This window comes from Oncorhynchus tshawytscha, linkage group LG33 (assembly GCF_018296145.1).
Source record: "Oncorhynchus tshawytscha isolate Ot180627B linkage group LG33, Otsh_v2.0, whole genome shotgun sequence".
NCBI classification, from domain to species: domain Eukaryota; kingdom Metazoa; phylum Chordata; class Actinopteri; order Salmoniformes; family Salmonidae; genus Oncorhynchus; species Oncorhynchus tshawytscha.
Window position 1 is genome coordinate 18,216,061 of NC_056461.1, and position 23,777 is coordinate 18,239,837.

At 42.8% G+C, this 23,777-nt stretch overlaps 1 protein-coding gene across 1 annotated transcript in view; it reads left to right on the forward strand.

Moving 5' to 3' along the window:
* LOC112234337 (whirlin-like) overlaps nt 1-23,777 on the forward strand; it is a 124,962-nt gene that overhangs the window by 33,728 nt on the left and 67,457 nt on the right. Inside the window, exons 2-3 of the mRNA XM_042311732.1 lie at nt 19,510-19,728; nt 20,139-20,264. Coding sequence (XP_042167666.1) covers nt 19,510-19,728; nt 20,139-20,264 — 345 coding nt within the window. The remainder of the gene's footprint in view (nt 1-19,509; nt 19,729-20,138; nt 20,265-23,777) is intronic.

The following is a 23,777-nucleotide window of genomic DNA, read 5'->3' on the forward strand; positions in this document are numbered from 1 at the left end:
AGGTAGCATTCTACTGGCATCCACCAAACCCAGATTGGTCCGTTAGACTGCCAGATGGTGAAGCGTGATTCATCACTCCAGAGAACGCATTTCCACTGCTCCAGAGTCATATGGCCGCGAGCTTTACACAACTCCAGCCGACGCTTGGCATTGTGCATGGTGATCTTAGGCTTATTCTGTGAGCTTGTGTGGCCTACCACTTCTCAGCTGAGCTGTTGTTGTCCTGGATGTTTCCATTTCACAATAAGAGCACTTACAGTTGACCGGGGCAGCTCCAAAGAGCTGAAATTTGACAAACTGACTTTTTGGAAAGGTGGCATCCTATGACGGTGCCACGTTGAAAGTTACTGAGCTCTTCAGTAAAGCCATTCTGCTGCCAATGTTTGTCTATGGAGATTTCATGGTGGTGTGCTCGATTGTATACACCTTTCGGCAACAATTGTGGCTAAAATAGACAAATCCACTCATTTGAAGGGGTGTCCACATACTTTTGTATATATGGTGCATTCGGAAAGTACAATACAACCTTATTCTAAAATGGATTTTGTTTAAAAATCCTCATCAATCTACACACAATACCCCATAATGACGAAGCAAAAACAGGTTTTTATACATTTTTGCAAATGTATTACAAATAAAAAACTGATATTACATTTACGTACTGTAAGTATTCAGACTCTTTACTCAGTACTTTGTTGATGCACCTTTAGCAGTGAGTACAGCCTCAAGTCTTCTTGGGTATGACTCAACAAGCTTGACACACCTGTATTTGGGGAGTTTCTCCCATTCGTCTCTGCAGATCCTCTCAAGCTCTGTCCGGTTGAATGAGGAGCGTCGCTGCACAGCTATTTTAAGATCTCTCCAGAGATGTTTGATCGGGTTCAAGTCCGGGCTCTGGCTTGGCCACTCCAAGGATATTCAGAAACTTGTCCCGAAGCCACTCCTGTGTTGTCTTGGCTGTGTGCTTAGGGTTGTTGTCCTGTTGGAAGGTGAACCGTAGCCCCAGTCTGAGGTCCTGAGCACTCTGGAGCAGGTTTTCATTTTTGCCTCGATCCTGACTAGTTTCCCAGTCCCTGCCGGTGAAAAACATCCCCACAACATGATGCTGCCACCACCATGATTCACCATAGGGATGGTGCCAGGTTTCCTCCAGACGTGACGCTTGGCATTCAGGCCAAAGAGTTCAATCTTGGTTTCATCAGACCAGAGAATCTGGTTTCTCATGGTCAGAGTCCTTTAGGTGCCTTTTTTGCAATCTCCAAGCAGGCTGTCATGTGCTTTTTACTGAGGAGTGGCTTCCGTCTGGCCACTCTACCATAAAGGCCTTATTGGTGGAGTGCTGCAGATATGGTTATCCTTCTGGAAGGTTCTCCCATCTCCACAGAGGATCTCTGAAGCTCTGTCAGAGTGACCATTGGATTCTTGGTCACCTCCTTGACCAAGGCCCTTCTCCCCCGATTGCTCAGTTTGGCTGGGCAGCCAGCTCTAGGGGGTTCCAAACTTCTTCCATTTAAGAATGATGGAGGCCACTGTTTGTTGGGGACCTTCAATTTTGCAGACATTTTTTTGGTGCCCTTCCCCAAATCTGTGCCTTGACACAATCCTGTCTCTTGACTGACAATTCCTTTGATCAGGTGTGTGCCTTTCCAAATCATGTCCAATCAATTGCATTTACCACAGGTGGACTCCAATCAAGTTGTAGAAATATCTCAACGATGATCAATGGAAACAGGATGCACCTGAGCTCAGTTACGAGCAAATGGTCTGAATACTTATGTAAATAAGGTATTTCAGTTTTAAAAAATACATTTGCAAAAAATTCTCATTATGGGGTATTGTGTGTAGATTGATGAGGAAAATGCTTTATTTAATCAATTTTAGAATAAGTCTGTAACGTAAACAAAATGCGGAAAAAGTCAAGGGGTCTGAATACTTTCCAAAAGCGCTGTATAAGGTATTTGGTTATTTCATTGTTGAGTGGCTTAGATTAGACCAAATTGGAAGTCATCTGTCATGCTATTTGTTATTGTGTTGAGACAATATGACAGTACAGTGACCTTGTGAAAAGTGTGTGTGTGTGTGTGCATGCATGCTTGTGTATGTGTGTTTGTATATGTGTACGTGCACGTATGCGTACGAACGTACATGCGGGCGAGTGTGCATGCATGCTTGTGTGTGTGTTTGTGCGCACGTATGAGCGTGTGCACGTGCGAGTGTGTGCATGTGCATTCATGCGTGTGTGTGTGGTATTGTTATCTTTCAGTGCTGTTGGACCCTGGGGAGCCCTGCAGGCTCTGGTTGGCCTGAATAGATGGTTGATGGTTGAAAGGCTAAACTAAACAAGCAGAGGTTTGTGTTTCCTGTGTTCTCTCTGTGTATGGCAGGCTGACAAGCAGCTACGCAATATCAACACTACACTGGTTTTACCTGATGTAGGTCATTTACTTTCTGAACAGACTTTTCAGCTGTTTATTCTAAGATAGCCACACATCAGCATTTAGCGCAGTATGAAAATATAATAAATTACATGCACCATTTATAAACCCTTTATGCACTGTTCCTGTACCATTCAAACTCCATAAACTACTCACAAGCAATGGATAATGTAATGTGGGTACAGCAGATAGCCTAGTGGCTAGAGACGCAGGCTATTAACCAGAGGGATGCTGGTTCGAATCCTAGCTCAGATAGGAACATTGGTGCTGAGTGATTTGTCTGTTGTTGTTCCCGTGAGCAAGGCTAAACAGTTTAAGTCGGACGTTTACATACACTTAGGTTGGAGTCATTAAAACTTGTTCACAAACTATAATTTTGGCAAGTCGGTTAGGACATCTACTTTGTTCATGACACAAGACATTATTCCAACAATTGTTTTACAAACAGATTATTTCACTTATAATTCACTCTATCACAATTCCAGTGGGTCAGAAGCTTACATACACTAAGTTGACTGCCTTTAAACAGCTTGGAAAATTCCAGAAAAAGATGTCATGGCTTTAGAAGCTGTTAATTGACATAATTTGAGTCAATTGGAGGTGTACCTGCGGATGTAATTCAAGGCCAACCTTCAAACTCAGTGCCTCTTGGCTTGATATCATGGGGGAAAAAATTTATCAGCCAAGACCGCAGAAAAAAGAATTGTAGACCTCCAAAAGTCTGGTTCATCCTTGGGAGCAATTTCCAAACGCCTGAAGGTACCACGTTCATCTGTACAAGCAATAGTATGCAAGTATAAACACCATAGGACCACACAGCCGTCATACCTCTCAGGAAGGAGACGCGTTCTGTCTCCTAGAAATGAATGTACTTTGGTGCGAAAAGTGCAAATCAATCCCAGAACAACAGCAAAGGACCTTGTGAAGATGCTGGAGGAAACAGGTCCAAAGGTATATATATCCACAGTAAAATGAGTCCTGTATCGACATAACCTGAAAGGCCGCTCAGCAAGGAAGAAGCCATTGTTCCAAAACCACCATAAAAAAGCCAGACTACGGATTGCAACTGCACATGGGGACAAAGATTGTACTTTTTGGAGAAATGTCCTCTGGTCTGATGAAACAAAAATAGAACTGTTGGGCCATAATGACCATCGTTATGTTTGGAGAAAAAGGGGGAGGCTTGCAAGCCAAAGAACACCATCCCAACCCAGAAGCACGGGGGTGGCAGCATCATGTTTTGGTGATGTTTTGCTGCAGTAGGGACTGGTGCACTTCACAAAATAAATGGCATCACGAGGAATGAAAGTTATGTGGATATATTGAAGCAACATCTCAAGACATCAGTCAGGAAGTTAAAGCTTGGTCGCAAATGGGTCTTCCAAATGGACAATGACCCCAAGCATACTTCCAAAGTTGTGGCAAAATGGCTTAAGGACAACAAAGTCAAGGTGTTGGGGTGGCCATCACAAAGCCCTGACCTCAATCCCATAGAAAATGTGTGGGCAGAACTGAAACCTGACTCAGTTACACCAGCTCTGTCAGGAGGAATGGGCCAAAATTCACCCAACTTATTGTGGGCAGCTTGTGGAAGGCTACCCGAAACATTTGACCCAAGTTAAACAATTCAAAGGCAATGCTACCAAATTCTAATTGAGTGTATGTAAACTTCTGATCCACTGGGAATGTGATGAAAGAAATAAAAGCTGAAATAAATCATTCTCTCCACTATTATTCTGACATTTCACATTCTTAAAATAAAGTGGTGATCCTAACTAACCAAAGACAGGGAATTTTTACTAGGATTAAATGTCAGGAATTGTGAAAAACTGAGTTTAAATGTATTTGGCTAGGGTGTATGTAAACTTCCGACTTCAACTGTAATTGCTCCAGGTGCTCTGCACTGCAGCTGACCCTTTTCTTCCAGACCCTCAGGGTGTGTGTGTGTGTCTGTCTCTGGGGGTCGGGTTGGGAATGTAAAGACAAATTTCCCTTCTCTGTAAGCTAATGGGCAATAAAGTACACCTTATCCTATTCATGCTTTTTCTAACACACTCCATTCTAAAATGAGGACAGAGAGATGAGAAATACCTGACTGTGTCCAGGTTAAGTATGTCTAATGAGAGAATGATTGGCTCTCATCAACATTTCACCTCACAAGCAGCTCACTGCTCTGCATTTCCTGGAATGAACAGTTCTGCAGTGAAACAGATGGCAGTATGACTCAATTTGTTCTTTCTTACCCGTGAAATGGAGTTCGGAGCAAATGCGACGATAATTACCCTGAAAGCATCACATTTCTGATACCGGTGGGGGGAGTGCAGCGTGCATTTAAGTGTGGCAGTACATTATTGTGTCTGGGAGCATACAGACTGTAATTGATTCAGTGTTGCTGATGAAAGGAGACACAGGCAGGTGCCGGCCCCAATCACCTGCAGCCCCAAATCAGCTCTCACATTTCTAAGAAAAGGAGCTCATCCATTTGGATAGCATTTAATACTTTTTGGGATCCATGCCAAAACAGAGTGCTGTGGTAGATTTGATGCAGTAGTGAAGGGGCTACATAGCACTTTAGAGGTGCCTGTGGTAGCCTATTCACTATATAGTGCACTACGTTTGACTAGAGCCATACAGGCACAGGTCAAAAATAGTGCACCGTATAGTGAATACACTCTTAGAAAAAAGGTGCTATCTAGATCCTAAAAGGGTTCTTCGGCTGTCCCCATAGGATAACCCTTTTAAGAACACTTTTTGATTCCAAGTAGAACCCTAGAACCCAAAATGATTCTACCTGGAGTCAAAAATGGTTCTGCTATGGGGACAGCCGAATAACTCTTTTGCAACCTTTTTTATGAGAGTGTAGGGTGCTATTTGTGAGGCAGCCCAGCAGCTCTCCTTTAGTTCACTGCATACCATTTCATTGGCCTTTAAGGCTCCACTTTAAGCAGCTTTGGAGTCTCATAACCACTGATGTAGGTCAATGTAAATGAAGTGTGGCTCGTTAAGCAAGCTGCTGGCCAGTAGTCCTGATGTCGGTCATCTACGGTCTGTTGGACACATTAGAAGAGGCTGGTTATTGTCAGTTACCATGGCTGTTTATTACTCATTGATTTGAAGGTGTTTATCAATAAATGCAGTTTCAGATGTAGGGTCTTGCTATCAGTTGTTGCCACTATAACATTGTGATTATGTCATTATTGTGGGGCGATAGTCAATCTAGCTTGCTAAGCAATGTACTGTAGCTAGCTGAAGATACAGCCCTTACCTTATGCATTGATTCAGTACACTTTCTCCTTTGTCAATGCAATTTTCAGTGTCAAGTTACATTTCAATGTATTCACTAAAACATGAATTTGCCAACCAATTAAAAAGTAGCCAGTGGGGTGAAGGGTGCACCCATGTTGAACAACACCAAATGAATTGCTTGCTTGCGTGACCTTTGCGCAGGCAAAAGAAAATGCCATGCTTGCTAACTTGGTTAGCAATGTGACTGTTTTCAATACATCCACTGTTTTAGCCTAATTTTTTTTTGCCAAGCAAGATAAATAAATGTTCAGTCAGTACTGAGTGAATGAACAGCAACAAAAGCTTCCTGTCATCACCAGACTGTCCATTTAAGACAATGGGTTCATGACAGGGTTCGGAGTGTAACTTAACCTCACCGCCATGGAATCTGAAGGGTTGCCATTAGTTACTACAGCCACAGAGTTTAAAAAAAGGTTATATCGTAAAATTCATGGGAGAAAAATATATATTTTTGGTCTTACTTTAAGGTTCGGGTTAGGCATAATGTAAGCATCGTGGTTAAGGTTATGGTTGAGGTTTTAAATAAGATTTTAAGAAGAGAAATGGTAGAAATAGGCAGGGTTTATGACTTTGTGGCTGCGGTAAGTAGTGACAAGCAATCCCCCCCACTCTAGAGTACGCAATCTTCATGCTTGTGTGACACTTTTGATATTGTCTATGCGATTAAAATGAAAAAGAGAAATACAAGTATTATGTGAGTTCTTCAGGGGCGAAGGACACCGTCTGTCCTAGCTAAATACCGCCTCCCACCTGCTGTGTACCGGTCCTCCTAGCTAGCTAACACAGTGTCCTTCGACCACGCCTGCCCTCGCCATTGTTAACAGAACTGTGGGACAGCAGTGCCCGACAGCGAAGGACACTGTCTGCCGGTGTCCTATCCATCGTTAGCTAGCTTGTTATATACAGTATCTCACCTGCTGTGTACCGGAATCCTAGCTAGCACCCAGTTTTCTTAGCTAATCCCTGTCCAACCCCGGCGTGATATCAGCAGTGGTGGAAAAAGTACCCAATTTTCATACTTGAGCAAAAGTAAAGATATCTTAATAGAAAATGTTTAAAGTATAAGTATAAGTCACCCAGTAAAACACTACATAAGTCTAAAAGTATTTGGTTTTAAATACAAATTTAAGTATCAAAAGTTACTTAAGTGTCAAACTCCTTCTGTAAAGCAAACCAGACGGCATAATTTTATTTACGGATAGCCAGGGGCACGCGCCAACACCATTTACAAACGAAGCATGTGTGATGACCAGGGATGTTCTCGTAATGAATACTCAAGGAGAAAAAGTTGTAGATTCACGGGCAGAGCGCGGCAGATGTTTATTATGCCTTCGCAGAAGGTAGGTATCGTGGTCGCAGGCAATGGTCAAACACAGGTAGGCAGTCAAAAACAAACACTACCTCACAACCATACAAACAGAAAGAACTGAACTAAATAAGGAGCTGATGAGACCAGGTGAGAAACGAACACAGGTGAAATCAATGAACACAAATGAAAGACAGGACTACGTTCAAGAACACAAAGAAACAGAACACAAGGTTGACTAAGCAGTTCTCTTGATAAGTGTGTGAATTAGACAAATTTCCTGTCCTGCTAAGTACTTTTGGGTGTCAGGGAAAATGTATGGTGTAAAAAGTATATCATTTTCTTTAGGAATGTAGTGAAGTAAAAGTTGTCAAAAATATAAATAGTAAAGTACAGATACCACAAAAACCTACTTAAGTACTACTTTCAAGTATTTGTACCTTACTTTTACACCGCTGTATATCAGAGAAGAAGGCCGTTGTCCCGGGAAACATTCAGATGACCACCTCTAAATCTGAGCATCTGCAGGATGTCACAGGTCCTCTGCTGGCGCAGAACACCAAACAGTTTGTTTATATTTTATTTATTTTTTAACCAGGAAGGGTTCATTGATATTTTAAATCTCTTTTTCAAAAGTGTCTAGGCCAAGATCAGCAGCATCAAGTCATTAAACAATTACAGACAGACAACATGGAAAAACTACAAGTAATCTAGTAAAAGATGTGCCACTTCATGCCTTGTTCTCCGAGCCACCTGATGTGACAGTCAATCATTTATTTAAAAAGTTCATGAAATAGGTAACATGTTAATTATTAGTGTATTTTCCAGGGGCTTTCTCAATTGTCTTGTTATATTTCTGTTTTTTCACTTCCCTCTGGAAAATCTGCTGTTCGATATGAAATAATATATTTCTGTTGCCATTTGTCATTATTGTATATTTTGACTTTACTCGTTTTGCTAGTAAAGTCAAAATATACAATAATGACAAATGGCAACAGAAATATATTATTTCATATTGAACAGCAGATTTTCCAGAGGGAAGTGAAAAAACAGAAACGCCGGGACAACGGCGTTCTTCTCTGATATATAACATTATATATTATAATGTATAATAATCACCTTCCAGTGTAAACCCCCCCCCCCTAAAAAAAACGATCAGAATACAGTGTAGACATTGTTAATGTTGTAAATGACTATTGTAGCTGGAAACTGACCATTTTTTACGCAATATCTACATAGGCGTACAGAGGCCCATTATCAGCAACCATCACTCCTGTGTTCCAATGGCACGTTGTGTTAGCTAATCCAAGTTTATCATTTGAAAAGGCATTGAGACTGGTGTTTTCCGGGTACTATTTAATGAAGCTGCCAGTTGAGGACTTGTGAGGTGTCTGTTTCTCAAACTTGACGCTAATGTACTTGTCCTCTTGCTCAGTTGTGCATTGGAGCCTCCCACTCATCTTTCTATTCTGGTTAGAGACAGTTTGCGCTGTTCTGTGACGGGAATAGTACACATCTCGTTGTCCGAAATCTTCAGTTTCTTGGCAATTTCTCACATGGAATAGCCTTAGTTTCTCAGAACAAGAATAGACTGACGAGTTTCAGAAGAAAGTTCTTTGTTTCTAGCCATTTTGAGCCTGTAATCGAACCCACAAATACTGATTCTCCAGATACTCTGCTAGTCTAAAGATGGCAAGTTTTATTGATTCTTTAATCAGAACAACAGTTTTCATCTGTGCTAACATAATTGCAAAAGGGTTTTGTAATGATCAATTAGCCTTTTAAAATTATAAACTTGGATTAGCTAACACAACGTGCCAGTGGAACACAGGAGTGATGGTTGCTGATAATGGGCCTCTGTAAGCCTATGTAGATATCAAAATCAAATCAAATCAAATTTATTTATATAGCCCTTCGTACATCAGCTGGCTAGGAAAAACTCCCTAGAAAGGCCAAAACCTAGAGAGGAACCAGGCTATGTGGGGTGGCCAGTCCTCTTCTGGCTGTGCCGGGTGGAGATTATAACAGAACATGGCCAAGATGTTCAAATGTTCATAAATGACCAGCATGGTCGAATAATAATAAGGCAGAACAGTTGAAACTGGAGCAGCAGCACAGTCAGGTGGAAGTTGAAACTGGAGCAGCAGCATGGCCAGGTGGACTGGGGACAGCAAGGAGTCATCATGTCAGGTAGTCCTGGGGCATGGTCCTAGGGCTCAGGTCAGTTGAAACTGGAACAGCAGCATGGCCAGGTGGGCTGGGGACAGCAAGGAGTCATCATGTCAGGTAGTCCTGGAGCTCAGGTCCTAGGGCTCGGGTCCTCCGAGAGAGAGAAAGAAAGAGAGAAGGAGAGAATTAGAGAACGCACACTTAGATTCACACAGGACACCGAATAGGACAGGAGAAGTACTCCAGATATAACAAACTGACCCCAGCCCCCCGACACATAAACTACTGCAGCATAAATACTGGAGGCTGAGACAGGAGGGGTCAGGAGACACTGTGGCCCCATCCGAGGTCACCCCGGACAGGGCCAAACAGGAAGGATATAACCCCACCCACTTTGCCAAAGCACAGCCCCCACACCACTAGAGGGATATCTTCAACCACCAACTTACCATCCTGAGACAAGGCTGAGTATAGCCCACAAAGATCTCCGCCACGGCACAACCCAAGGGGGGCGCCAACCCAGACAGGATGACCACAACAGTGAATCAACCCACTCAGGTGACGCACCCCCTCCAGGGACGGCATGAGAGAGCCCCAGTAAGCCAGTGACCCAGCCCCTGTAATAGGGTTAGAGGCAGAGAATCCCAGTGGAAAGAGGGGAACCGGCCAGGCAGAGACAGCAAGGGCGGTTCGTTGCTCCAGAGCCTTTCCGTTCACCTTCCCACTCCTGGGCCAGACTACACTCAATCATATGACCCACTGAAGAGATAAGTCTTCAGTAAGGACTTAAAGAGACCGAGTTTGCGTCTCTGACATGGGTAGGCAGACCGTTCCATAAAAATGGAGCTCTATAGGAGAAAGCCCTGCCTCCAGCTGTTTGCTTAGAAATTCTAGGGACAATTAGGAGGCCTGCGTCTTGTGACCGTAGCGTACGTGTAGGTATGTACGGCAGGACCAAATCAGAGAGATAGGTAGGAGCAAGCCCATGTAATGCTTTGTAGGTTAGCAGTAAAACCTTGAAATCAGCCCTTGCTTTGACAGGAAGCCAGTGTAGAGAGGCTAGCACTGGAGTAATATGATCAAATTTTTGGGTTCTAGTCAGGATTCTAGCAGCCGTATTTAGCACTAACTGAAGTTTATTTAGTGCTTTATCCGGGTAGCCGGAAAATAGAGCATTGCAGTAGTCTAACCTAGAAGTGACAAAAGCATGGATTAATTTTTCTGCATCATTTTTGGACAGAAAGTTTCTGATTTTTGCAATGTTACGTAGATGGAAAAAAAAGATGTCCTTGAAATGGTCTTGATATGTTCTTCAAAAGAGAGATCAGGGTCCAGAGTAACGCCGAGGTCCTTCACAGTTTTATTTGAGACGACTGTACAACCATTAAGATTAATTGTCAGATTCAACAGAATATCTCTTTGTTTCTTGGGACCTAGAACAAGCATCTCTGTTTTGTCCGAGTTTAATAGTAGAAAGTTTGCAGCCATCCACTTCCTTATGTCTGAAACACATGCTTCTAGCGAGGGCAATTTTGGGGCTTCACCATGTTTCATTGAAATGTACAGCTGTGTGTCATCCGCATAGCAGTGAAAGTTTACATTATGTTTTCGAATAACATCCCCAAGAGGTAAAATATATAGTGAGAACAATAGTGGTCCTAAAACGGAACCTTGAGGAACACCGAAATTTACAGTTGATTTGTCAGAGGACAAACCATTCACAGAGACAAACTGATATCTTTCCGACAGATAAGATCTAAACCAGGCCAGAACTTGTCCGTGTAGACCAATTTGGGTTTCCAATCTCTCCAAAAGAATGTGGTGATCGATGGTATCAAAAGCGGCACTAAGGTCTAGGAGCACGAGGACAGATGCAGAGCCTCGGTCCGATGCCATTAAAATGTCATTTACCACCTTCACAAGTGCCGTCTCAGTGCTATGATGGGGTCTAAAACCAGACTGAAGCATTTCGTATACATTGTTTGTCTTCAGGAAGGCAGTGAGTTGCTGAGCAACAGCCTTCTCTAAAATTTTGAGAGGAATGGAAGATTCGATATAGGCCGATAGTTTTTTATATTTTCTGGGTCAAGGTTTGGCTTTTTCAAGAGAGGCTTTATTACTGCCACTTTTAGTGAGTTTGGTACACATCCAGTGGATAGAGAGCCGTTTATTATGTTCAACATAGGAGGGCCAAGCACAGGAAGCAGCTCTTTCAGTAGTTTAGTTGGAATAGGGTCCAGTATGCAGCTTGAAGGTTTAGAGGCCATGATTATTTTCATCATTGTGTCAAGAGATATAGTACTAAAACACTTGAGCGTCTCTCTTGATCCTAGGTCCTGGCAGAGTTGTGCAGACTCAGGACAACTGAGGTTTGGAGGAATACGCAGGTTTAAAGAAGAGTCCGTAATTTGCTTTCTAATAATCATAATCTTTTCCTCAAAGAAGTTCATGAATTTATCACTGCTAAAGTGAAAGTCATCCTCTCTTGGGGAATGCTGCTTTTTAGTTAGCTTTGCGACAGTATCAAAAAGGAATTTCGGATTGTTCTTATTTTCCTCAATTAAGTTAGAAAAATAGGATGATCGAGCAGCAGTAAGGGCTCTTCGGTACTGCACGGTACTGTCTTTCCAAGCTAGTCGGAAGACTTCCAGTTTGGTGTGATAGATATTCTATTACAAATCAGCTGTTTCCAGCTACAATAGTCATTTACAACAGGAACAATGTCTACACTGTATTTCTAATCAATTTGATGTCATCTTAATGACCACAAACTTTTGAATGGTAGTGTATACAGGCATATCCTCCAAACACCGGATTCAAGGGCATTATCACTTTTATAAAACGGGTTACCAACATATTCAAATAATGATTTACATATTTTCATTAAAAACGTTATTTTGCTGAATTTATTCATACTATTTCATCCTACCACAATATATAGTCCCGGCACTAGGGTTGCTACCCAAGCCAGCTGGTCGTTCGTTCTTTCGGTTCGGTTGCCAGAGACGCGATCCAGTCGGTCCGTATTTTTGTTCTGTATCTATGGACGCAACCCAGTCATTCATTCTAAATGTTCCATTGTCATACTCGCTGGCAACGTTCTTATCCCTTGCTTGCTAGCTAGCCAACTACGCCTAACTTACAGTCAAGTCAGAATAACAGCGAAGTAGTTGTGTTTGCATTTGTTTCAGCTGTTTTTTTGTGACATTTATTTGGATACATCTGTAACAATGAGCTAATGAGGTGCGATTTCGCCTGGCACAGAAAGATGTGCTCCCTCATCAGGACACTGTTGTTCAGAGGAGTTGGCCAACAACACAGGTAGACAATCACTTCAAGCTGGAAAGACTAGCTGCACTTTGTTTTACCTTTTTTCAATTGACATTTCTTTGTATATATCCATAAAAATGATGCCAGCTGATTCATGATTTCGACTGGCTGAGAAACGCTGCCTGCCTGCCTGTCTATTTCGTCCCGACTCCCGACACATTCATTACAATGGGACAGCTGGAGGTCAAATTTGAATATTGAAACAATGTTGCAAATGTCAGAGCGACAGACTGCAAGGTTTATACAAATCTCCGCTGCTGAAAACAAATGTTAGTCTAAAATAAATGTGAGATAATGTCTAGATGCTTCTTATAGTGGAGATCAAGTTTATAAATTGCTTGGCTGGGCTAATGAGGCAGTGGATTTCGCAGTCAGATGGAACAGAGTAAATAGGCATTTTAATGTCATAGATTTAGCCGGTGGTAACTTGTGGAATAGACACCGCCAGGAATGCAGTTTTAACCAATCAGCATTCAGGATTAGACCCACCCGTTGTATAATGTACTTCAAACAATGTGTATGCAGGTTGCTAAGGATTCAAACCTTCTCAAACAGCCTAACTCATACTCATCAGTGTATTAATGGACTTTACAGTGTCCTGCTATTCAAATAATGTATATGATATAATTAGGCTGTATGTATTTTTTTAGATATTGGCCTATTGCAAATGTTTATTATTGTAGTGTCACCGTCTTTATTGCAAAATTAATACAAATACACGCGAAACGTTAAGCTACATATTCATTTGACAGGGGTAATAAACTGCCCATTGATCAGCAAAGCAATTGATTAAACATGACTGTGTTTGCAAAACAAATGTTTCTGAGTGCATATCAATATCACACGTAAGCTAACGGTTACAGAAATCAGGAATACAGACAGGCTCTGTAGACCTCTATATATGAGTGACTGTGTCCAATACACCACCACCTGGTGTTATGTTGGGCACCTACTGACCCCAAAAAGATTTCATGAAATGAATTGTTAAATAAAAAGGTTTAAGGCAGGCACCACATTACTACAAGACAAAATGGCTCACTCAATCAAGCATGATGGTCTTGTAAGTATAAAAGCAAAGCTTGTTTTCATATATTTAAAAAATATACTACTGTAGTAGTCAAAGCTGTGTGCTGGAAAACCTTGGTAGAGCGTGGGTGGAATAGGCATTGTGATGCTCATGTGAATTTCCTTTCTTTTTCGGCTTCAGACCAATGCCTACTGCTCACTTAAAACTTTGTTTTTTGTTTTTAATAGATACTAAAGGGCCAGTAAGTAACGGTAGAATTGTGAAGTAGATTCAGATAGAGAAGTGTTGATGGTATTTCACTGTCCATGGTGCTGAATCTTACATCAGCCAGCTCTCTCTTCATCTCCCTCTCTCCTTCTCCACCCCCCCATTCTCTCTTTATCTCTCCCTCTCCCTCTCCCTCTCCCTCTCTCTCTCTCTCTGCCCCTCTCTCTCCATCCCTCTCTCTCTCTGAGTACATTTGGGGAGTCTCTGGCCGGGAAGATGCATTGTAAATAACGACCGCTGAGATATGTGGTGCTCGATAGAGGAGAGATAGAGCGGGGGAGGAGGAAAGGTATGGGAGGAGGTTGATTAATGGGGGAAGGATTCGAGGTAGGGGCCGGCAGGGCCCCTCAGTCCTGCCACTCAGGGGCTGGATCAATCTATTCTCAGGCCCCCTTTCTCACATCTCTTCCATATGGTTTAATGTGACTCATACTCACCCTCTGGCTTTCAAACAGTTACATTTCCTACCTACATAGCTTCAGGCTCAAGGGCATGTTTTAATAGTCAGTTGCTTATCAGTTACTTATGATTCATTGTTACAATGATCATTTCTTTATCTTCTTGAGATACCGTATCAACCGTGTGGGATTTGTTGCAAAGAGGATGCTATATTATCTGTAGCTACAGATTGTATACTGAAGGCTCTGAGAATAATATCCTGTGAATGGAATTGTTGCTATAGTGAACCTGAGGGACGTTCAGACGTACAACTGATGTACAACGCATTTAACACAATGTTTGTGATACAACTGATAACTGATGACCAGTAAACTTTGATTTGAATAGTTTGTAGTACAACAGAGAGTTTGTCTGCGCAAAAATGTTGACACAACCATTTTGCTGTTTCCCCACAATGCCTGTGTGTAAATATTTTTGTGACGATAAATGCGTTATGGGCCTACATTAGTTGTACAAGTTGAGTGTGAACGAGACCCAAGAGAAATACTGGAATGGGTCAAAAATTGAGATAAGAGAGAGTGGCAGAGTGAGAGACATTGTAGATACAGTATCTCCTTGTGATTGTTGCCCATTAATTCTGGGAATGGCCTTGTGTCATGTGTGCTCCTATCCTGCCTCTAAGTCACCAGGCTGCTCGTTATGGTGCACACCTGTCACCAGCATAATGACACTCACCTGGACTCCATCACCTCCTTGATTACCTGCCCTTTATATGTCACTCCTTTTGGTTTCTTCCCCAGTTGTTGTTGTTCCTGTTCCATGTCGAGGTGCTGTTTGTGGTTCTTGGGTTGTTAATTTATTAATTAAATGTATTCTCTCCCTGAACTTGCTTCCTGACTCTCAGCGTACATCGTTACACCTTGTCAGTCTTTCATCCATCCATCTACAGTGCTTTCAGAAAGGGTTTGTACCCCTTGACTTATTCCACATTTTGTTGTGTTACAGCCTGAATTCAAAATGGATGAAAAAATAAATATATGTCTACCCATCTACACACAATATCTCATAAGGACTAAGTGAAAACATGATTCACCTTTGGTTGTGATCACAGCTGTGAGGTTTTCTGGATAAGTCTCTAAGAGTGTTGCACACCTGGATTGTACAATATTTGCACATTTATTATTTTAAATTAGTCAAGCTGTCAAGTTGGTGGTTAATCATTGTTAGACAGCCATTTTCAAGTCTTGTCTTAGATTGTCAAGCCGGTTTAAGTCAAAACTAGGTAACGAGACCACTCAGGAACATTCAATGTCATCTTGGTAAGCAACTCCAGTATATATTTGACCTTGTTTTTAGGTTCCTGTCCTGCTGAAAGGTGAATTTGTCTCCCACTGTCTGTTGGAAAGCAGACTGAACCAGATTTTCTTTTTTTAATCTGCCTGTGCTTAGTTCTATTCCATTTTTTAATCCTAAATGCTTTGTATTCAGGACATAAAATGTATTTTTGACACATTTGTTCAGTTTTACTTTACTGCCTTATTGCAAAGACGGTTCATGTGAATATTTTTATTGTACAGGCTTCCTCCTTTTCACTCTGTCATTTAGGTTAATATTGTGGAGTAACTACAATGTTGTTGATCCATCCTCAGTTTTCTCTTATCACAGCTATTGTTTTAAAGTCCGCATTGGCCTCATGGGGACATCCCTGAGCGTTTTCCTTCTCCGGCAACTGAGTTAGGACACACGCCTGTATCTTTGTAGTGATACTTCAAAGGGATTTTAAGTGTCTGCTTTGCAAGGCATTGGAACCCTTCAGTGGTCTCTGTGGTTGAATCTTTGTTTGAAATTCCCTGCTCGACTGAGGGACCTTAAAATTATTTGTGTGTGGGGTACAGAGATGAGGTAGTCATTCAAAAATCATGTTAAACACTATCGCACACAGAGTCCATGCAACTTATGTGACTTGTTAAGCAGGTTTTTTTCCCGACTGAACTTATTTAGGCTTGCCATAACAAAGGGGTTGAATACTTAACTCAAGACATTCCAACATTTCATTTTTAATTGACTTGTAAACATTTCTAAAAACATACTTCCTTTTTGACATTATGGGGTATTGTGTTCAGGCTTGTAACACAGCAAAATGTGGGAAAAGTCAAGGGGCATGAATGCTTTCTGAAAGACTGAAGTACACACTTACAGTTCCATCTAGCGTTAGCATGGAAAAAACAGATCCTGTAAATCAAATCAAATCAAATCAAATTTTATTTGTCACATACACATGGTTAGCAGATGTTAATGCGAGTGTAGCGAAATGCTTGTGCTTCTAGTCCCGACAATGCAGTAATAACGAGCAAGTAATCTAACTAACAATTCCAAAAAAAACTACTGTCATACACAGTGTAAGGGGATAAAGAATATGTACATAAGGATCGTATACACCAAACATGTGCACACACACACACACACACACACACACAAAGACATCTTCACACCGTAGAGTGTGCACAAGACTTGAGGGAAAATGCTGACACTGTCAAATGTGTTATGCACATGCGTACTCACGCATGACTCTCGTACCTTACACCAATTTGCAAAGGGGATTGCCTCCATTGACAGGCACATGGGCATATACTGTGGATCATCAGGCTCACTCAGATGGACCTCTACCACAAGTCTGTTCTGTCAGTATATGGTAGATATAACTTTGGTCAATGTGCCAATGCTTAATTGATCCATGTAGAAGGCATCAACTGAACTGCCTGCCGATCTGCACTGTGACAATTCAAACAAATGTTCTTTCTGGCCAACCGTTCAGGTATATTCCCCCTCCCGTTTGTTGACTTTGTAATCGTGTAACGACATTTGGAACATTCTGAACACACTCCACTACCAGAAAATATCCAATTACTTCTTGGGTTAATGAATGAACGCTGTTTTGTTTGTTTACATGTGCTATGTTCTGGTACCTCTTTGATTTGCGTTCCCCTGTCACTGTTAACGTTGAGATCTAACTTTACCCACACACATGCACACACGACCAGAAGTCCGCCCAATCACACACCTGAGCTGTACCATTCCCACTCAGACAGCCGGTGAGCCCAACAGCCCTACAACAGGGCTCTGAATGGTCTCCAATCACAGGCAGAGGTGTTCAGACGACAGCAGAGAGTACTTCTCTCTCCCCTTTCTCATCACCCATGTGTCTAAGCACTGAGCTGTTTCCCCCTGTTCCCCTTCAGCTCTCAGTTGTTTTATAGGTCCCTTTGGACACAGCGGTAAACACACATGGAGTGGCTGAGTGTGTGTGTGTGTGTGTGTGTGCGCTCGTGTGTATGCCGGTTAAAGGAACCTGCCAAGCGCAGCCAATTACCAGGTACAATTAGCCGTGTTTTCACTATAGGAGCCAGGACAACACCGTAGCCCCCTAAAAAGCTGTTACGCTGGGAGACAAGGGCAGACCATTTTCTCTTGGTTGGCATAAATTCCATGGGCCCTTCTAGAGGCTCAATGTGGAACCCCAATGGTCCCTACCACAACCCCTTTATCTGAGACACACAAACACACATGCACCATTACTTCCCCAGATTACATTATTTTAAAGAATAGGAGTATTGTAGCTATGGTACACACACTCTACTGGTAGTGTAGCGTGTACATATAGAATGGGGCAGTCAGGATTTTCATTAGGAGGATTTAGTTTTTTTATGCTCTTGCCTGATTGCTGCCTGTATATTACCTGGCTTTACCGTTTCCTATATTTCCCGTTACCAGCTATCATGTCCTTTAGCTGTGGGCCTTACTGATGCACTTCATCAGGCTCTGTCCCAGTCAGCACTTTCCTGCTGGGACACAACACAGTAGGACCACTGCTGCTGCCACTGTAGAGCAGCAATGCTCTATACTACTGTTGTGCCTTTATTCACAGTGGGAACAGTTTATCCCCCCCACCCTTGTCTCCTCTTCCCTCTTTCTCCTCTCCTCCCTTCCCGCCCTTCCTAAGTGCTCCTCTACCAAACTCTCTCAGCATTTTCCATTTAATCTAAACACAGTTCATTTTCCACTTCCTATTCTCTTTCCTGTAAATGGAAAGGAACATTTCTGCGCCAGGCACAGTGGCACCACGAGAGAGAGAGAGAGCCTGTTGGATCTCATAAATCACAGGAGTACAGACTTGGCAAAGTGGCCCACAGACACACATCTACTCCCATACTCACAGACACACAATATAAAGGCCATTTCTATATTTCCATCTCCTCCCCCCTTTAGAATACTGATCATGTTAGTGCCAAACAGGAATTCCAGGTGTCATCTCTGGTGACAGAATGGAGGTAGCTAGCTAGCTAGCTAGCTAACACAAGATTTTGATCTGGGTCCTGAGATTATTCAGGTGAGATTGATCAGTTTAGAGGTGTTTATATGCAACTATGATTGCTTTGACTGCTCTCCGTCTTGACCCAATCAAAGCCCCCACAATGTAATGTCTACTGCCAAACCCTGATGAAGGCGACCGAAACGGTTTGACTTTGAACAATTCAGAAGCATTTTTATCAACTCCCATTGTCCTCCAAGACTTGCTGAATTTGGTTTTCTCTTTAGTTTGCAGTCTCAATTCATTCACCTTGGTTGGAGAGCGAGGTTCCCCAGATGCTCAGGGGAAAGCAGACGATCCGCTAAGTCGACTCTTTAGAAGAGTTTTTCAGCCCTTTTCTCAGAGGAGGCCTGCAGCCTCTGCATAACTCTGTGTATTAGGAGCTAACTAGCGCTTCTAGTACTCCGACTGTCCATGGTCTTCTCTGTAAAACGGGCTGTATTCGTATATCTTCTCAGAGTAGGAATGCACATCTAGGATCGGCACTCCTAGCTCTGAGAAGCGTGTTACATACGGCCGTAGGAGAACAGTCTGAAATATATGGCTTTTTGAGGCTCTGACTGTACTACAGAGAAATGGTAGGATCTTTTCACACTCTGATGCAGTCACCACCCCGCACAAACGTACGACTGCATCTACAGCAGACTATCAGAAATCAATGAGGCACAACTCCGTGTTCTTCTCTCAGTTGAGCAAATGTGTGCGTTACTGTGTGCATGCGGGCATGATTGATTACCAGAAGGATCTGTATGTGCTTTGAAGCGCTGGCTCATGTATGAATGGATGATTTGGATGATTTGTGAAATATTTACTCTTTCATCTGACTATCTTCTCTTTCTCTAACCCCTGTCATCCGCCCTTACCTCTCCTCTCTCCTCCACCCCTTCTCTCCTTTCCCTAGGTGTTGAAGGGCAGTAAGAAGCTGTCCCTGTGGGTGCGGTCGGTGGGGCGTATCCCGGGGGGTTATGTCACTAATCATGTGTACACCTGGGTGGACCCTCAGGGTCGCAGTGTGACCCCTCCCCCTGACCTCCCAGAGCACCGCAGTGCCACCCTGAGACGCAACGACAGCCAGCGACGCAGCAACATGCAGCTACTGCAGGAGGGAGATGAGAAGAAGGTGAGCCGGTAGTCAAACACACACACACATGGTCGATCTCCAGTTGGTTGGCTGGCAGGGTGAAAGGTCACTGAACACACAAGTACACACCCAGATAGAGTCCATCCACAATATCGCTGGCCTCTGAAAATGTCGTAGTTTAGTGTCATTTAGTGTTGGGCGTTTACACAGTGTTTCCAGATGCCAGCTGTTCAGGGCCTTCACATGGATAATAATGTTTTAGTGTTGTGACAAATGCTCTGCTTAGCCAATAATAACTCACCAACAATAGCCACAATAGCTGCTCAACTCACTGTAAAAAACACACAGCGTTCAGAATCTTAGACAATGCTGGAATCCGCATATTTTTTCTCTCTCAAATCTCTCTCTACCCCCCTTCCCCCCCTCTCTTTCCCCCTTCTCTCTGTCAGGTGAACTTGGTATTGGACGATGGCCGTTCGCTGGGTCTGATGATCCGGGGTGGGGCAGAGTATGCCTTGGGGATCTACATCACAGGAGTGGACCGGGGCTCTGCTGCAGAGTGTGGAGGACTCAAGGTAACCACTGATGTGGGCTGAGTCCCAAATGGCACCCTTTCTCTACAGTGCACTACATTTGAGGTCACTAGAGCTGTCCATGGTGCTAAATACTGTCCTGGGCAGTTCTCCTCCTCTCTCCCTCTTCTTTTTCTCTCTTGTCTCTTTCTCTGCATCATTTCCCTCCTCTCTACTTTGTGCTCCCTGTTTTATCTGTATTCTCTGCAGTGGGTATCAGGTGCACAGACTAATGTTTAATAGCGGGAACCGGGTCACCAAGATTTAAAGAGATTTCCTGCCCAAACCCACTCCCGTTTCCCTGGATAAATAACAGTGAGAAATATAATTGTAATAAATAATATCCATGAACAGCATGACATGAAATGGAACTGTTAAATGATATGCCATGTCTCAATCTGTCTTCTCCAAGGGCTTCTTTGCTCTGCTATCTGCATGATCAATCATCAATGCTCAGGGTGGGGACACAATGCATGTATCATCTCATCAGCTGGTAACTTTTTGTCTTGTGACATATTTGCTGCAGCGTAGTCTATGGTACAGTAATATTAGGACTAATATATCTGAATGCACGTTTAATTTACACATCTCCATCTGGCTTTATGGGGTCACCATATTTTTTATTGTCAAGATGATACTTTTGTATGTATATATATATATATATATATATATATATATATATATATATATATATATATACAGAAGTATGTGGACACCCCGTCAAATTAGTGGATTTGGCTATTTCAGCCACACCTGTTGCTGACAGATGTATAGAATCGAGCACACATCCATGTAATCTTCATAGACTAACATTGGCAGTAGAATGGCCTTACTGGAGAGCTCAATGACTAGGATGGCACCTTTCCAACAAGTCAGTTCGTCAAATTTCCACCCTGCTAGACCTGCCCCGGTCAACTGCAAGTGTTGTTATTGGGAACTGGAAACATCTAGGACGAACCATGGCTCAGCCTCGTAGTGGCAGGTCTCACAAGCTCACAGAACGAGACTGCCGAGTTCTGAAGCAACTCGCGTGTAAAAATCTGTCCTCGGTTGAAATGGGTTTCCATGGCCGAGCAGCCGCACACAAGGCTAATATCATCATGCGCAATGCCAAGCGTTGGCTGGAGTGGAGTAAAGCTGTCCGCCATTAGACTCTGGAGCAGTGGAAATGGGTTTTCTAGAGTGATGAATCACGCTTCACCATCTGGTAGTCCGACGTACAAATATGGGTTTGGCGGATGCCGGAGAACACTACCTTTCCCGAATACATAGTGCCAACTGTAAAGTTTGGTGGAGGAGGAATAATGGTCTGGGGCTGCTTTTCATGGTTCGGGCTAGGCCCCTTAGTTCCAGTGAAGGGAAATCAGCATACATGCTAGATGATTCTGCACTTCCAGCTTTGTGGCAACATGTTGGAGAAGGCCCTTTCCTGTTTCAGCATGACAATGCAACCCTTGTACAAAGCGAGGTCCATACAGAAATGGTTTGTCCTGATCGGTGCTGAAGAACTTGACTGGCCTGCACAGAGCTCTGACCTCACTAATGCTCGTGGCTGAATAAAAGCAAATCCCTGCAGCAATATTCCCACATCTAGTGGAAAGCCTTCCCATAAGAGTGGAGGCTGTTAATGCAGCAAAGGGTGGATCAACTCCATATTTATGCCCATGATTTTGGAATGAGATGTTCGACGAGCAGTTGTTCACATACTTTTGGCTATGTAGTGAAATTTACCTCTCAAAAGTTTGGACACACCTACTCATTCAAAGATTTGTTTTATTTTTTACTATTTTCTACATTGTAGAATAACAGTGAAGATATCAAAACTATGGAATAACACATGGAATCATGTAGTAACCAAAAAAGTGTTAAACAAATCCAAATATATATATATATATTACATTTGAGATTCTTCAAAGTAGCCACCGTTTTCCTTGATGACAGCGTTGCACACTCTTGGCATTCTCTCAACCAGTTTCATTCGGAATGCTTTTCCCACAGTCTTGAAGTAGTTCCCACATATGCTGAGCACTTGTTGGCTGCTTTTCCTTCGCTCAGCGGTCCAACTCCTCCCAAACCATCTCAATTGGGTTGAGGTTGGGTGATTGTGGGGGCCAGGTCATCTGATGCAGCACTCCATCACTCTCCTTCTTGGTCAAATAGCCCTTACACAGCCTGGAGGTGTGTTTTGGGTCATTGTCCTGTTGAAAAACAAATTATAGTTCCACAAAGCACAAACCAGATGGGATGGCGTATGCTGCAGAATGCTGTGGTAGCCATGCTGGTTAAGTGTCTATTGAATTCTAAATAAATCACAGACAGTGTCACCAGCAAAGCACCCCACACCATCACACCTCCTCATCCATGCTTCACGGTGGGAACCACACACGCAGAGATCATCCGTTCACCTCCTCTGCGTCTCACAAAGACATGGCGGTTGGAACCAAAAATCTCAAATCTGGACTCAAAGGACAGATTTCCACCGCTCGTGTTTCTTGGCCCAAGCAAGTCTCTTCGTCTTATTGGTGTCCTTTAGTAGTGGTTTCGTTGCAGCAATACGACCATGAAGGCCTGATTCACACAGTCTCTTCGGAACAGTTGATGTTTAGATGTGTCTGTTACTTGAACTCTGTGAAGCATTTATTTGGGCTGCAATCTGAGGTGCAGTTAACTCTGATGAACTTATCCTCTGCAGCAGATGTAACTCTGGGTCTTCCTTTCCTGTGGCGGTCCTCATGAGAGCCAGTTTCATCATAGCACTTGATGGTTTTTGTGACTGCACTTGAAGAAACTCTGTGAAATATATAGTTTCACAGACATATTGTTGCATTTCTTTCTGGTTTGTGCGAAATCGTTAAGAATAATATAAAACCAGTCTGCACACCACCAAGGTGAATTGGTTTAGTCTTGACTCTTGGTTGACAGTGTTGGGGGATGGTAACGTATCGATGCTCGAGTGCCAAATCAACACAAATTTGTTTCTATTTGGCTTTGTTACTTCTTTTTGATATATTTATGAGTCTTATTTTTGTATATATTTTTATATTTATATAGTTTTAAATGTTATGATTATTTATTTACGTTGTTCCAAATGTCTGAATAAAAATTACAGTTAGTGCGGAATGGTGCTTTTGGGGGGGGTTCGCCCAGGGAGCCATACAAGCTAGAACTGCCACTGCTGTGGGTGGAGACCATTCAGACTCCTGTTGTGGAGCTGTTAGACTCACCAGCTGTCTGAATGGGAAGGGAACAGCTCAGGTGTGTGATTGGGCTGTGTAGAAAGTCCTCTCTTTTAAGGCTGGCTCTCAACTCTGCCGAGCTTTATTACTCTGCAGAGAGCAGAGGTGCTGAGGGAATGGGCTTTCAATGCACAGCTCAGCTTCTGGAGAAATTTTCCTGAGTCACCTGACCTCTTCCAGCCAATCATTGGCCTACGTAGGGTAGGGGAACCTACAAACAGTATTTGTGAACTTCTTAGTTGTTCCTAGGAGGGCAGGTTGAGAAGGTATCTGTAAACTC